Below are 16,585 nucleotides of genomic sequence, written 5' to 3'. Positions count from 1 at the left end.
AGAGTCACTTTAGACCTAAGAATCCCATTGTCAATCCAAATGTAATTAGTTGTCATAGAAAACAGAACTAATTTGAATCCCAACCCACATTTTAAAAATGGGTTGACTTACGCTTATAGTATACATTAATATGGTTCAAGTCACACAGAGCATAATGCTTTTAAGGACACAATATAACATAAAATGAAAAATCTCCTTCAGGCTTTTCTTTCAATTGCTGACCTTTACTTACCACAAGAGGTGAAGGCCATTAATGTGGGTGGCCATGGAGATGGGAGTGAATAATTTCCTTTCTCCTTTGTCTCATATGACTACAATAAATGTTCCAAAACACTTCTTTCAAACATAATTCGGATTGTAGCATATTGCCAAAGATTATTCAAAGGTGTTGTACCTATTCTCTGTTTAACAACTGACTCAGAATTCTTATGGAAGATGGCCTTTATTTACCATTTCAAAGTGTAAATGATATATATCATTACTCTCATAAAAGAAAAACTTTTTAGTGACAGTCATAAAATGTTTAAGAAACTGTTGCAGTGTCAGTTGGTCAAGACTGTCTCATCAAGGCAAACCAATCTTATTGAGACCATCATTTCCTGAGCAGGCAATTTGTGCTTTGGAAAGAGTATTCCATTTGCCTTTGAAAAACCACAGTGTAGACTGTTTTAATGCCTCTACTTTATCAACACTTTGCATCCCACTCTGTTCCCCTCTAGTTCAAAGGTACAACCACCGCCTTCTTAGTGATGGTTCCTCACCCTGACTCTGGATAACCACCAGCCGTAACAGTAAAGTTTTCCTCATTTACTCTGAGCCCGGGCTCTGAGCTGAGGCTCTCCTTGACCAACACCTCTGCACGGTTCAAGGTCCAGAGCTGTGGAATTTTTATCCCACTTCCTGTGGCAGGAAGGTCCTTGAATGGTGATATATGCCTGGAACCTTAGTACAGCTAGTGATGGTAAGAGAATAATAATTGAAAGAAAAGTGACTTGGAACATTCCCATGCAATGCATATTGTATTCTGCTATTCAAAGAAAATGCAATTTAGAAATAAGAATAACCAGACCCCAGAAATTTCTGCACATAATGGACAACAAAAACACTCCATTTAAAAATCATGCCACAAAAGAAATGAGAATGTTTATAGTGATAAATCTGACAGTTACTATAGTTACCATTTTGAAATACTTTCCCTTAGTATACTTTTTTAGTGTAAAGCTGCATGCTAAAAGACATGTAAGAAGACATTTTTTAGTTTTATAATACAAATTAAATAGCAGAAAGAATCTTTCATGACCAAACACTATACAATTAGAATTTAAATAATTATTTTTAAGCCTATGCCCCAATTTATAATAGTTTGAATGGTCAATATTCAGCATAGTTGTTCTATACAAATGAATTTCTTATGATATGACTTATTCATTTCACAAAGTATCTCAATAAATCCCTGTTATTTCTTTATGCATAAATCTTAAAGTTTTAAGGATTTGGTATATTCAAAATTTCAAAATTTCACACAAAATATTAGTGACTAAGTGGTTTTTCAGAATTTGGTAACAATCTTTGAAGATAAATTCACAGATTTTTAAAGCTTCAATATGATTTCACAAAAATTTAGTAAGGACAATCCAGCTTAACAAGTTATCTTTAAAATTCAGTTTCCAAGGCAACAATCATAGGTCCCTGTACATTGCTTTTTTAAAAAAAATCATTTTTATAAATATAGTTACTGAAACATCAAAGGCAAGTATTAAATATAACTGCCTTACTTTTATCTCCTTTTATCAGATTTTTTGAACAAGCTGACTTCTCTCTTTTCACTGGGCTAATGCCAGATCCCTAGTCTGCTGTGCCTCAAGTGCAAGGAGGTTAAGGACAGATAAAATGTCAATTTCTAAAGCAGCTGCCTGAGAATCCAGCCTACTGCATGTGCACCACAGCAAACCTCCTCATACCTTGTTCCTTAAAACTTCATAACTGACTCACTCGAGAGAGGAGGGGAGGGCACTCACCTGCACACTTCACTCCCTGAGCAATGAGACCCCACATGAAGTTGGCACAGTACTCACACCAGTGTGGCCCTCTGAATGTATGGACCTGGAAAAAACAGAGGCAAAGTAAGGGGAGGGAAACAAATGGATGAGGAGATTGTTCCACGTCAAGGGACTCACATGTAAGCCACAGTTAGTACTGAAGAGGCAATATGGCTGCCTTTAGAAGAAACTTGGTTGAGTGGAACTGACAAACTGTCAACATTTTTCCAGAGCTTGATTTCTTCTTTGTCTTAGTAATGGTGATAAATCAAACCAATATTCTGCACTTTACTTTTGAAAATAATTTCTTCAGTGGAGTTTTCCAAAGGGTATCCCCAGGTATAAGCAGCCTTATTTATGTGTTACACAAATCCTGGCATTCCTATGTACTATGACATTTCTACAGTGCAATGACATGAAAAAGGATAAGAAGCAACAGAGAGTATGTGTTGTGTCCTGTAAGGATTTTTTGAGATAATCCACCTTCTGTGACCACAGGTCGGGTCACAGAGGTTAAAGGTGACACTTATTGACTAGTTACAATTGGATCAAAAGGACTAATTTCTGTGCAAAACATTTGATACTTATTATGTTAGCAAAGAGAATGAATACATTTTAGAACCTGCAGAAGCTATGCTTAATCAGAAACTGTGTTTACATATAGTAATTATTCACTAATCATTCCAGCTCATAAAGGTTTTACATTTGCTTCCTTTTTCCCTGAGAAAGAAAGGAATCTCCAAAGAAGAAAGGATTCAAATGCAAAGATACCTGTAGACTTTTACAGATAGGAAAGAGAAGGCATTCTAGCTTAACTCAGATAAAAAAATATTGATAGAACAGAGAAGCAATGAATCCAAACCCCAAATGTTAAAAAATAAAAGAAAAAAATCTTTATTATTATCAGTAATAATTTAAGAATTCTGAGCAAATACTGGCTGAAGAGGCACTTAAGAAGTGAGTTAAAAAGAAGGTACTAGGAAGTCATTGATCTGTATCAAATTAGATTTACTTGAAATAATTTCTGATATATATGATTTCCTCCTATGGAAACCATAAAACAAGAGCAAAAATCACAAATTGTGATAATTTTATTCCAACATAAATATGGTTCAAAACAGCAGTTGCAAATAATGATATTCACAGCTAAGACTGTCATTTTGAGAACTGCTATATTAATGCATTGACTAGACATTGAGTAAATGATTTTTAGGATATACATATAAAACTCATTTCTTCAAACTTATGCACAAGTGTAAGACATACCATTATATATGTTCCATTTAGAAAAACTATGCCAATTAAATTACAAGAAGCTATTGAGGTAAGTCCTAATTTCAGAGACATTAAAATACAAAATAAAATGTACATATTAAAACCAATGAAATATAGCATATCAGAATTCAAAACACTACATTGGCCAAAATACCCATATAAAGCTGCAATGAATAACCCAGGGTTCACTCAAAGTAGGTATGTGCTTGTGACTCTTGGTTGTTGCCAAGTGAGCTTGAGCACAAAATTTTATGTTGATTTTGAAAAGCAGGCCATAATCCCTATTATGTCTTTTATGGAAAAGGGTCAGGAATGCAGACATAGTTGCTTGTGGGTTATTAAAGATGTTCAAAGCCTATAAATCGAAAGCATTTCCTGAAGTTGCTGAAGCAGAGCCCAAGATCAACATTCAGATATTCTGTGATGTTCCTGTGTTTCTCAGAGTGAATAAAACTGGGTGAGGTATGCGATCTTGCTTTCCTCTGATGGGAATGAGTGTAACAGATAGCACTGATTCATAAAGAGAGTTCTATAACCATGAAATAGCAATAGAATTGTGCAGTTACTTTTAGAGAAAGGCTCTGGGACACAAACTGGCTTATAGGTTTCCAGATTTCAGGATATAATCAGTATCAGTTACTTGGTAAAGTGAATAAAAATGGAATGGAAGTAAGAAGGAGGTCCAGAAATTTTGTACCTGCCAGTTATCTTATGATAAAGTGTCTGAAAATTTCACTGGGAGAACAAAAACAGAGTAGACGGTGTTTTGTTTGTTGTTAAACAAAAAGGTTTTTGGCAAACAGCACTGAGTACTGAGATGTTATAACAGAACCAGTCCACCCCTCACCTTCCTGAAAGCAGTAGTGAATGTGGTGTTTCAACAAGCCTGGGGCATTTCTTCATATTACATATGCCGAAGAGAGGGTTATAACTGTCCAAGCAAGCCCGATGTTCTCCAATTAAAGGATCACACATGTATCTCCGAAAGCAATCTTTAGGAAATTGTTATTTATATATTTCATTCTTGGACAGCTTTTTTTATAAAAACATCCTGAGCCACTTGGGGCTGGTTTTTTCGTTTTTTTTTGTTGTTGTTGTTGTTTGTTTGTTTTTTTAAATCATTTAGAAGGTAGCTTATATAGCTCTCCATGACTAAACTTCTATTTGTATAACAGGGCTTAACTGGATTCCCTTTTGAATCTTTATATCTAAAACCCATATTTCTTAAGTTTCCTTTGTTTTGTGACTTCTGACTCGATAACATTGAACTGTATTTGTAAAAAGTTGATTATTGTAGCCTTTTGGTCTTTTTTATTCCTCTAGATGTCATCAAAAACAAATGCTGATTTTATTTGTTAATCATTTTATTCATAAGCATTTATTAAATGGTGATGTACACAAAGATAAAAAGGACATGGATTCCAGGAATTCATGGTGGGTTTGTCCTACTCAACAGTGTGGAAATGCTCTAATCAAAGTGTTTGTAAAGCTGGGCTTAAGAAGCAGCCCATGAGGCAGCCTGGTGAGAGGATGCGGTTTGCTGGGCAGAGTGGGCGTGTATGGGGGAGCAGAGCATTAGGAAAAGCTGTTCCAAGAAAATCAAAGGCACAAGGCCTGAGAGAAACCACCTGGTGTTTAGAGAATTGCAAGGTAGCTCAGCTGGGGTGGGGGTGGGAAGAGCTGGCCTGGCAGGAGACAAGAGAGGCAGACAGGGCCTGTTTCCATGCCTACAAATTTATACTCTGCCCAGAGAGCAATGCAGGGCCACTGCAGACTGTTAAGGAGAGTGACACAGTCAAGGGGGCAAGGCTGGAGGAAGACAGACTAGGTAGGATTGAGTCGCCCAAGTGACAGAAGACATGGATCTGAACTCGGGCAGTGGTGAGGAGAGAAAGGGACAAGCTGGAGTTATTTAGGACGTAGCATCAACAGGGCTTGGTAACCAACTGAATCAAAGGCAAAGAACCTGGTCTAACGGTCAGGGTTTGGGGCCAGGTGACCGGGAGAGAACAGCATTCACAGAGGTACAAAAGCAGAGAACTTGATTTGGAAGTGAGGGTGGGGTGGGAAACAGTGGAAGGGAAAGGAAGGGCTGACTCATGGGCAAGAGGAGTCCCTGGTGGCGGCTCCCGAGGGGCCAGATGGAGATGGGAAGCCAGGGCAGAATGGTTGGCTGTGAATAAGAGGAAAGTCGCTCTTCCCCTCCCTGAGCTGGGAGAGAAGAGGGTAAGAGGGAAAGGATGGCTACGCAGGAGTGCTGGGGGCTGGGATCGGAAGCTAAGGGAGCTCAGTTTCGAAGCACATGAGCCGCAGGGAAAGTGGGGAGTAGGAATGGAGCTGGCCAGGAACTCAGAGAAGGGCTGCTGGACTTGAAGGCACATTTCTTTCCTAGATGACACTAAAACTGTACTATACCAGCCAGTGTCAAGCACACTAATCAACAGGCGACAAATATTTTCTTTTTAAATGGGTGACTGTACTATATTTGAGCTTTACCTAAAAGTCTCATTTTATATACAGTTTTACATTATCAGTGATGTTTACATCATATACTTTACCAACACAGAAAAAGATATCTTAAAAAACCCAATTGTATAAATTATGCAACTGAGAATAGCTCTTTGGTTGTACTGCTTCATCTAGCAAGATGGAAATAGGTGCTGCTTCCTGCAGACAAAATTTCACAGGCTCTGACATCTGCAGACAATTTTGTTTCCTAGATATGGTTGTATTTTAATTACCTGTTTTAAAAATGATTAAATCAGAATGTAATGGACATCTAAAATATAATTAAAAGGTCAAAAGTTGTAACTTGATGCATCTTTCTGCTTAGGAGGATGCTAAGAAAAAACTAGGTGGGATATAGAGGAAAGGAGGCCTGGAGTGGTTCACAAGGAGTACAGGGGCTTGGGGATGAAGCCCTAGATCAGCAGACCCCAACCTGTTTGGCACCAGGGACCGGTTTCATGGAAGACAATTTTTCCATGGATGGGGTGGGGGTGGGGGTGGGGAGGATGGTTTTGCGATGATTCAAGTGTGCTATCTTTATTGTGTAGTCAGACTTCTCCACTAATGATAATCTGTATTTGCAGCCGTTCCCCAGTGCTAGCATCACTGCTTCAGCTCCACCTCAGATCATCAGGCATTAGATTCTCATAAGGAGCCACAACCTAGATCCCTCGCACCCACAGTTTACAGTAGGGTTCCCGCTCCTGTGAGGATCTAATGCTGCCACTGATCTGACAGGAGGTGGAGTTTATGCTGTGATGCGAACGATGGGAAGTGGCTGTAAATACAGATGAAGCTTCACTCGCTTGCCTGCTGCTCACCTCCTGCTGTGCGTCCCGGTTCCTAACAGGTCATGGGCTAGTACCAGTCCGTGGGCCAGGGGTTGGGGACTGCAGCCCTAGATCACAACAGAGAGCAACTTTTGCCTGGAATACCTGTATGTAGTAGACATCCCCTTAGAGATCTGCAATTGATTCCTTTGGTGATAGTGTTTTGGTAAGACAGAATTCTAAAGAGCAATCAGCTTTAGCATGTAACATTATTTGTGAAGTCAGGAATGGTCCCACGAAGAGCAACCTTATTAAGTGGGCCACAGATTTTTTTTTTTTCTAGGTCACCTCCAAAACTCTTGGTCCATCTTGACAAATGAAAGTGACAGAACACATGGCATGAATTACTTAATGAACAAAGGGCATAACCAACTAGTCTTAAAGTCCTCTTCTCTTTTGTAACTGGAAAAAAGACAACTTTATTACCATGGCATTTGGGATTGCTTTTACCCTGCGAGCAACTCCTTTCATGTTAATCACTCTGTTAAAACAAAGATGAAGGACTGGATCAATTAATGGACCCCAAATAGTCTTATCAATGAAGGCAATGGTCAGAACCAGGCTGAAAAGGGACAGACAGGGTGGGGGATAGTGGGCTAATGAAGGGCCCATGTGGCACAGGCCAAGCACCCTGTGTCTCCTGGACACGGAACCTAGGTGAAAACTGAAGCCATTCTCAGTCGGGCCTGCTACTGGATGGACTAGAAGCCTGGCTAACATAAGGAAACAAACATGTTTGCTTCTCATCATGCTTACAGCATTCACATCTCCAGCTTGAATGCCAGTAATAGAAACAGTGGAAAAGAAATCCATGCTATGGGAAGATAAAAATTCACCATTATCTTCATTATCCCTTCCAAGCCAAAATGCTACCTTTAGAAATAAGCATGCATGCAGACAGCCAAGGAGCATGCCTGCAAAGCCTGCTGCAAATGTGAACCATGTCGGAGGTGATAAGAACATGAGGAGAAATGAAATTTTGCTTGGGAAGGTGGAAATGATATTTCGGCTGCAGCTTTTCATTTGGGAAGCTCTGATGAGTCAGTTCTCCAGCAGGTACTGGGCGATGAGGGGAGAGAACAGATGATCAAAATCAAAATGAAAGGCAAGCAGGCAGGCAGCTGGGCAGGAAAGGCTTTTTCTCCCTTTTTTTTTTTATTTTGCATTTTTATCTTTAGGGTAACTAGAATGTGCTCTTTGGAGTGACCGATGTTTGTCTCACCAAGATGGTCTTAAACTTTTTGATCTTTATGACACGAAATTTAGATTTGTAGCCTCAATTTTAGCACTTCAGGTAAAGTATTTTGATTTATACTATTAAGCCATGAAAAGAACACATAGCACTGGCTATGATCATTACCAGGGAATACATAAAATTGTGCATGGGTTCCCAGCAAAAAAGGTGGGGAGGGGTACTTAAAACAAGACTATAGTATCAATGCAATACCCACTTGCCTTGCTGCCGTTTAGTTAAATCTAGTCAAAACTACCACCTACTTTATAACTCTTGAGGAAGACGCTATCACCAATAGCGAGTTGTGGGTACAGTTAAGCCACCAGCGCTGACAGCATGCTGGCCATTCCTAGTCTTCTTGTCCTAATGGAATAGATGTGCAATGTGGTGACCATGGCAGGAAAGGCGGAAGAAACACACCAGGCACTTGCTGAAGCGCACTGGGGCTGCTAAGTGCGGGAAGAGGAGAGGGGCGCGCCCACTGGCCAGAGCACACGGAGAGTGAGGGAGGCACCGTGCAGGTGGGGAGGGGCCCAGGTGCTGACGGCCTCTGCAACTAGCTGCCGCACAGATGGCCGTGTGGGGAGAATCCGCAGGGCCTCTGGGAGGCACACACTTAACCGCACAAGTAGTTAGCACAGTCGGAAGCATCACTTTGAACAGAAAGACTCATGACAGAAAATTGGTGACCTCATTTCAAGAGTGAGAAAACTTCAAAATCGAGGGAAATACCAGAAAAGCATACTAGACATACACTGGCCACACCACAAATAAATGATGTCCTTGCAAATATGAACAATAACTGCAGGAAAAATCTGATATGATATGGTCAGACTATTACCATACTAGTTTTACTTTACTAGTAGGACAATTACCAGGGCTGGGGTGGGGAACCTATGGCCTTCTAGGTCCTTAAGTGCAGCCTTTTGACTGAATCCAAATTTTATAAAACAAATCCTTTTATTTTTATTAATACATTTTCATCTTTTATATTTTTAGTCTTAAAATGAATGTATTTAAAACACCAAAGAATAAAGTAAGTTTCAATGAAATAATCCTCCTGGATTGACTGGCACAACTATAACGTTAGTGAGCCATAAGGGCTAAGTTGACAGCTGCTATGCTCATGATTTAGTTCTAACTTCCCCCACCTGACTGGCACCACTACTGCATGAGGCTGGTTGGTGAGCGTTTATGGGGGTCAAGTATGTCAGTCTGTTATCAGCTTTTGACAGTGCTGCACTGTGTTTCTGTTTGAAGTGGAATTTGTGAATAGTTGCACAGCTTGATAGTATTTTTTAATTCTGTCTGCTTAACAGTCCATCATGTCAAAAAAGACCAAGAGAACAGTGAAGGAAGAAAACATTTTTTCATGAGGATTGTGAATTGCAATATTATTCTGTTTCTGCTAAAGATGTGATGATTTGCTTACTTTGTGATACTGCAATATCAACATTAAAGAAATTCAATGCTCATCAGCATTTTAACACTCATAAGGACCACAAATATTTTAAATTAGAAGGTGAGATATAAAAGATTACATTGCAGAAATTAAAAGATGGAAAGCAAAAGCAAAGATAATTCTTTCAAGCAGCAATAAGACCTGGAAATAATGCCACTGGAAGCAACTTATAAAGTAGGGTATATACTCAGGAAAAAAGGGAAGCCATTATGGAAGTTGTAGGATGCTTAGACCCTGATAATGGTTCAAAGTACAAATAACTGCCTCTTTCAAGGAGAACCGTAACTGATTAGCAGCATAAATTAGCCTTCAACTTATCAGAACAACTTCATGCAATACTTCAAAAGGAAAATATATACTAATTTTTTTGGATGAATCACTTGATACTACTGATTCAATGTAGATTTTATACTTTATTTGGGTCATAAGAAGATTCTCTTTGCTACAAAAAATTACTTGCTCTGGGCACTCTTTCAAACAGAACACGGGGAATAAATTATCTTCAACAACTTTCAAGATAAATGTTGTGAAGTTGGACTGAATTTGGTAAATTTAGTGAGTGTACGTACAGATGGTGCACCTTCCGTGACAGGAAAATATGAAGAGCTTATTGCACAGATTAAAAAAAAAAGTATTAACAGATCCAGATGCTCTCATTTCTTTACATGGTATCTTGCGTCAGCAAAATCTCTGTGCTAAAGTTACTAAGGTGAAACTTTGCCACTAGTTATAAGTATTGTTAACTATATTTGAGCAAATGCAACATGGTATCGACAATTTCGTTACATGCTAAAGTTGAAAGATAAGGTATTCAGTGTGGATTTGCCATATCATTCTGAGGTGCATTGGCTATCCCAGGACAGGTGTTGGCTAAAATTTTATCTCTGCAAGAACAGATAGTTAAATTTTATGAGGAACAGAATCAGCAACATGAGTTAGTGAAAGAAGATTTCTATAGGAATGCAGTTCTATGTGATATCATGTCAAATCAAAATGACTCAAATATTTCTTTGCAAGGTAAAACTAAATCTATATATGACACGTGGCCAAATTCATGCATTTCAAAAAAAGTTATCTTTTTTCAAAAACACTTCTTCATTTTCCCCAGTTAGCAAAGGTCATTTATAAGCAGAATGATACATGCGAATCATTTGGAGAATTGTGGATGAACATTTTCCCCAGTTAGCAAAGGTCATTAATGAGCAGGACGATATATATGAATCATCTGAAGAATATGCAGCTGTTAATTGGAGAATACAATGAAAAGTTCACTTTGAGAATCATGACATCACACAAATTAGCATTTCAGCCTCACCTAGTTGATGTCACCAAGGCACCTAAAGAACTACAGATGAAATTGATTGAGCTCTCGGTAGATGACCTTTTAAAATCATTGTTTGATGCTAAGAAAAGATCCAATTGAAATATGGAAAAATGCAGAATGCCAATGCCTTCGGCAACATGCCCCAAAACTGCTTTCTTGCTTTTGAAGAAGTGTTTTGAAAAAAGATAGCTTTTTTCAAAATGCTTGAATTTTTGGCCACATATTATATATAGACTTAGTTTTACCTTGCAAAGAAATATTCAAGTCATTTTGATTTGACATATCAAACAGGAATGAAATGTTGCACTCCTATAGAAACCTTCTTTCAAGAAGTGCTTTTCAACTACTTATTGCTGCGAATCTACATTCTCCTACCTAACCCAAATCAAGAGGCCATTAAGGTCAGAAATGACCGAAACCCATCTAGAGGATCATCTGAAACTGTGGACCTCCATGCTGCAACCAAATATTCAAATGCTTTCTAACAAAAAGCAGACACAACAAGGCTAAGTTAACTTTAAAATCAACCAATAGTTCTCATTTTTTGAAATTAGTTAAGTACGTAGTTGTTAGATTTTTACAAAATAATGTACATTTTTAAGTATATCTAATTGAAGTTTCTTGAATGCAGCCTTATTTGATTACAGCCAAATTAATGCAGCCTTCCAACATGAAAAGGTTCCCTGCACCTGGTATAGTTAGTTGATTGGCTCACCATATCCATTCCTCCTTTTTTCCTACCAACTATTTTTCCATAGGGAACTCACCTTTCTCTCATTCTCCTTCCAGTAGCTTGGGTGAGACCGACCCTACCCCTGTGCCCACGGGAAAGCCATGCATCCTGAAAGGCTCAGGCCTATGAGACAGTGAATCCTGGAAGTCATGCAGCAGCTCCCAGAAAAGGGCAATATAGTAATTTAGCTCTGTTCACATATGACGAACATTATGAAGATGGTTTTTACTAACTGGTGTACAAAATAATACTTCAAACATGTGCGGAAAATATAATGAATTATTATCAGTTCCACTCATAAAAATACATTCACTAAAATTTACTATAGGGCCTTATTAATAGAGTTTAAATTTCTTTATGTCTTTCTTCATTATTGCTACCCCTTACTGCCCAATCACTACCATGCCTGTGAGGGGTAAGTATCTCTAAAATCACATCTGAGTTAATGCAGAACTTGCTTAGAATCATATACTACCATATTAATGCTAGAACACAAATACAATTTTTGGTGTCAATGTTCTGTTTTAAGCTGCAGGAGTGGGCTCTTAACACAGAACCATCAATCTGAAACCCAGGAAGCAGGAAGTGGAAATATCAAAGTCTCAAAGCAATCCTTTTATTTATTTACTTGTTGATCATGCTATAAGGTATAGATTGAATAATAAATAATATAACAAATATCACTAATTCAAAAATATTTTTCATTTCAAAATATGGGTAAGGTATCTTTTTTTTTTTTTTTGAGACAGAGTCTCACTTTGTTGCCCGGGCTAGAGTGAGTGCCGTGGCATCAGCCTAGCTCACAGCAACCTCAAACTCCTGGGCTTAAGCGATCCTATTGCCTCAGCCTCCCCAGTAGCTGGGACTACAGGCATGCGCCACCATGCCCGGCTAATTTTTTTTTCTATATATATTTTTAGTTGTTCAGATAATTTTTATTTCTGTTTTTAGTAGAGATGGGATCTTGCTCAAGCTGGTCTCGAACTCCTGACCTCGAGCGATCCACCCGCCTTGGCCTCCCAGAGGGCTAGGATTACAGGCGTGAGCCACCGCACCCAGCCTAGGCTTCTTTTTTTTAAATTTCAGAAGTGATAAATGAAAAACCTTACACAAATGTAACAGAGTTTAATTGACAAAAAGTGATTCATGAATTGGGCAGCCCTGGAACCAGAATAGGTTCAGAGAGATTCCAGTGCTGCCATGTGGTTGAAGATGATTTATGGACAGAAAAAGGAAAATGACATGCAGAAAACGGAAGTGAGGTACAGAAACAGCTGGATTGGTTACAGCTCAGTGTTTGCCTTACTTGAACACAGTCTGAACAGTTGGCCACCTCTGATTGGCCAAAACTTGGTGATGGGCACAAGAGTTAGGTTATAGCATGTTTACACATCCAGTTAGGTGACAGTTCACTATGTACAGAGAAACCTTTAGGCGGAACTTAAAATATGTAAGGAGGCAACTTTAGGTTAAACTTAACAGAAGCAACTTTCTTTTAATTTTCTTTTCTGCTGATAGCTTTCCCTCTAAATTCAATCATGTTCAAGGTTTAAAAAATGTCAAATGCCGTAACCTAAAGCACTTGTACTTTTAAAGTTAGCTTCATTACTTAGAAGAATGAGTTTTCATTCAAATATCAGTAGTAGAAAAAAAACAAAAAAACCAAACCAGTGAATCAATACTTCAAAATATCAATCCCTGAAAGTTATATTATGTAGGTATAATAATATACCTAGAAAATAAATGAACTAAATTGGCTATGCAATAAAAATGACTTATAATCCATAGCTGAGTGACAGAAAATCTCTATACTCACATTCTATATAGATAAACTGACACTGAGAGACAAAAAAACCTCAGACCAATCCACATGATCTTGTGATGCACAATTCCTTGAAGTCACCTCTGCACTGATATAACATTTGCATACAACCAGGTTTCAACTTCTCTTTGGCTTGGTTGTAAAAGTGTCATTTAAAGGAGTACTATTAACATACATTATAATGTAAGTGGAAATATTCCTATAGTATGCCAGGAAAAAGGTCTGACTAAAATGCACAGGAAGTTATTAAACTATTTGGTTAAAACCTCTTTTAAAGCCCCAGTAAAAGAGATCCTGATTTTCTCTATTTCTCTCCTATTTCACTGATTGGTGCTCTTATTTTTAATATTTCCTTCCTTCTAGTACTTGGTCTAATTGGATCTTCTTTTGCTAGTTTCTTAACGTGGAAGCTTAGCTCATTAATTTAAGACCGTCCCTGCCCCCCTTCTTAAATATAAGCATGTAATGGTATAAATTTCCCTATAAGCACTACTTTAGCCACATTTCATGAATTTTGATATATTTTTCCTTTCAATCAGTTCAAAATATTTTCTAATGTATCTTGTGATTTCTTAATTCATGAGTTATTTAGCAGTATGTTGTTTAATTTCTAACTATGTGAGAAATTTTCCAGATATGTTACTGATTTCAAATTTAATTCTGTTGTGGTAAGAGGATATGCTCTGTATGATTTCAGTCCTTTCATATTTATTGATAGAGTCACACACCATTTCACAGGGACAATGCGTCCTTAGGTGAACATTAGAGTGTGCTTATACAAATTTAGATGGTTCAGGCTACTACACACCTAGGCTATGTGATATGGCCTATTGCTCCTGGGTTGCAAACCTGAACACTATGTTACTGTACTGAATACTGTATGCAATTGTAACACAGTGGTATTTGTTTACCTAAACATAGAAAAGGCACACAAAAAATATAGTATTATAATACTATGGGACCACCATCATAAATGTGATCTGTTGTTGACTGAAATGTAGTTATGTAGTGCATGGCTGAATTTGTTTTATGGCCCCAAATATTGTCTATTTTGGGGAATCATCCATGTTCACTTGAAAAGTACGTGTATTCTGCTATTGTTGAGTGGTGTACTCTATAAAAATCAATTAGGTCAAACTGGTTGATGCTATTGTTCAAGTCTTTACCCTTTCTCTTTATTCTACCACTGAGAAAGAAGTGTTGAAACTTCCAACTATAACTGTAAATTTGTCTATTTCAGTTTCAGTTCAGTTGTTGCTTTATAGATTTTGAACCTGTTATTAGGTGCATATAAATTTTAAATTGTTATGTCCTCTTGATGAATTTTATCCTTTCTTCCCAATAAGTATTCCTTGTTTTGAAAACTACTATGTTTAATATAAATACAACCAACTACTCCAATTTTATTTGAATTATTGTCCACATGGTCTATCTTTTTCTCTCTCTCTCCCCTTTATATTTAAGGTGGGTTTCTTGAGGATAGCATATCATTGGATCTTGCTTTTTTATCCAATATGACAATCTCTGCCTTTTAATGAAATGTTTGGGCCATTTTCATTTAATGCAGCTGTCAATTTGGTTAGACTTAAATCTCCCATTATTCCATTTGCCCTTTATTCTTTTTTTCTCTTTTCTTGCATAATCTGGATTAAGTGCCTATGTTTTATGATTCCATTTTGTCTCTACTATTAGCTTATTAACTATAACTATTTTATTTTTTAGAGTTTGCTCTAAGGTCTACAAATACATCTTTAAGTCATCTACCTTCAAATAATATTACCACTTCACTTATAGCATAAGAATCCTACAGTAGTATATATACTTCTAGTCCCCCTGCCCTGCACTTTATAGTTGTCATAAAATTTGCTTGTATGGACTTCATAATACATCATTATTTTTGCTTTAAACAGTCAATTATCTTTTAAATACACTAAAATGAGGAAAACATATCTTTTACTCACACGTTTACTATTACTGGCGTTCCTTATTCTTTTGTGTAGGTCTAAATTTTCACCTGATATCATTTACCTTCTACTGAAAAACTTTAATATTCTTGTAGTATAGGTCTCCTGGTGATGAATTCCCTCAGCTTTTGGTCGTTTTAAACCAAATCTTTATTTTGTCTTCATTCTAAAAGATGTATTTGCTGGCTATGGAGTTCTAGGTTGATGTATTTCTTTTTGTTGAGGACTTTGTGTCATTCCACTGTTTTGTATAGTTTCTGAGGAGAATTTTGCTGTGATTTTTCATTCATATTTATGTAATGTGTAATTCCTATCAGCTGCTTTTTAAAAAAAACTTTGTAAGATATATAGAAGTAACAGTAAAAAAGGAAAATAATTTGTTTCTTCTAAGTTGACCTATTTGTCCTACATTGAAATAATATTTAAAGATATTATTAAAGAAAATAGTAGCATAAACATTTCTTTCTCTTTTTTAAAACAATGTACATTGTATTCCTGGTGTAAGTGTGCACACTTAAGATCCTAGAAAACCATAAAACTATAAACACATTATGAAGCTGAAATGTGAAAATAAAATTTAAGAGAAACAGAACCTACGTTTAATTTCTATTAATAGATCCTAGAGACATCTTCCATACATTATGTGAGGGATAAACAACCTCACCTCTCAGGCTCAAGCAAAGTACAGGTGCAGCGCTCCCCAACTTATGACAGGGTTACATCCCAGTAAACCCAGTGTAAGCCAAAAATATCGTGGTTGAAAAAACGTTTTCTACTTATGAAACTTTGAATTTACAATGGGTTTATCTGGATGTAACCCAATCCTAAATTGAGGAGTGCACTGAATACATATCACTTTCATACCCTCACAAAGTCAAAAAACTGTAAGCCAAACCATTGTAAGTTGGGAACCATCTGTACCACTTTAGGATGAAAACTGATCTTATCCCTAAACTGACTTTCTCTCTCTAGCTGCTTTTATAATTTTCTCTTTAACACTAGTTTTTAGCAGTTTGATTATGGTGTGCCTTGATGTTGTTTCCACCATATTTTTTTTTCTGTTTAGTGTTCACTGAAATTTTAAGATTTGTGAGTTTTCATCAAATTTATAAAACCTTTGGTCATTACAGCTGGAAATAACTGTTCTGTCTGATCTCCCTGTACTGTTCCTTCTGTGACTTGAATCACACTTTTGTTAGGCTGCTGGATATTGTTCCATTGGTCACTGATGCTGAGTTCATCTTTTTTTTCCTTTGTCCTTCATTTTGAATATTTTCTATTGCTGTATCTTCTGGTTTACTAATCTTTTCTTCTGTGGTATCTGATATGCTGTTAATATAATGCAGTGTATTTTTCATTTCAGATATATTTTTCATCTCTAGAGGTTCAATTTG

At 37.3% G+C, this 16,585-nt stretch overlaps 1 protein-coding gene across 3 annotated transcripts in view; it reads right to left on the bottom strand.

Moving 5' to 3' along the window:
- Positions 1-16,585, bottom strand: part of CHN1 (chimerin 1) — a 187,490-nt gene that overhangs the window by 23,986 nt on the left and 146,919 nt on the right. For all 3 annotated transcript variants that reach the window (XM_045558932.1, XM_045558933.1, XM_045558934.1), the window contains one exon: positions 2,019-2,103. In XM_045558932.1, the coding sequence (XP_045414888.1) occupies positions 2,019-2,103 (85 nt within the window). The remainder of the gene's footprint in view (positions 1-2,018; positions 2,104-16,585) is intronic.

The sequence above is a fragment of the Lemur catta genome, chromosome 8 (genome assembly GCF_020740605.2).
Source record: "Lemur catta isolate mLemCat1 chromosome 8, mLemCat1.pri, whole genome shotgun sequence".
NCBI lineage: Eukaryota > Metazoa > Chordata > Mammalia > Primates > Lemuridae > Lemur > Lemur catta.
Note: the sequence above shows the minus strand (reverse complement) of the source record. Positions and strands in the feature narration are given on the sequence as shown.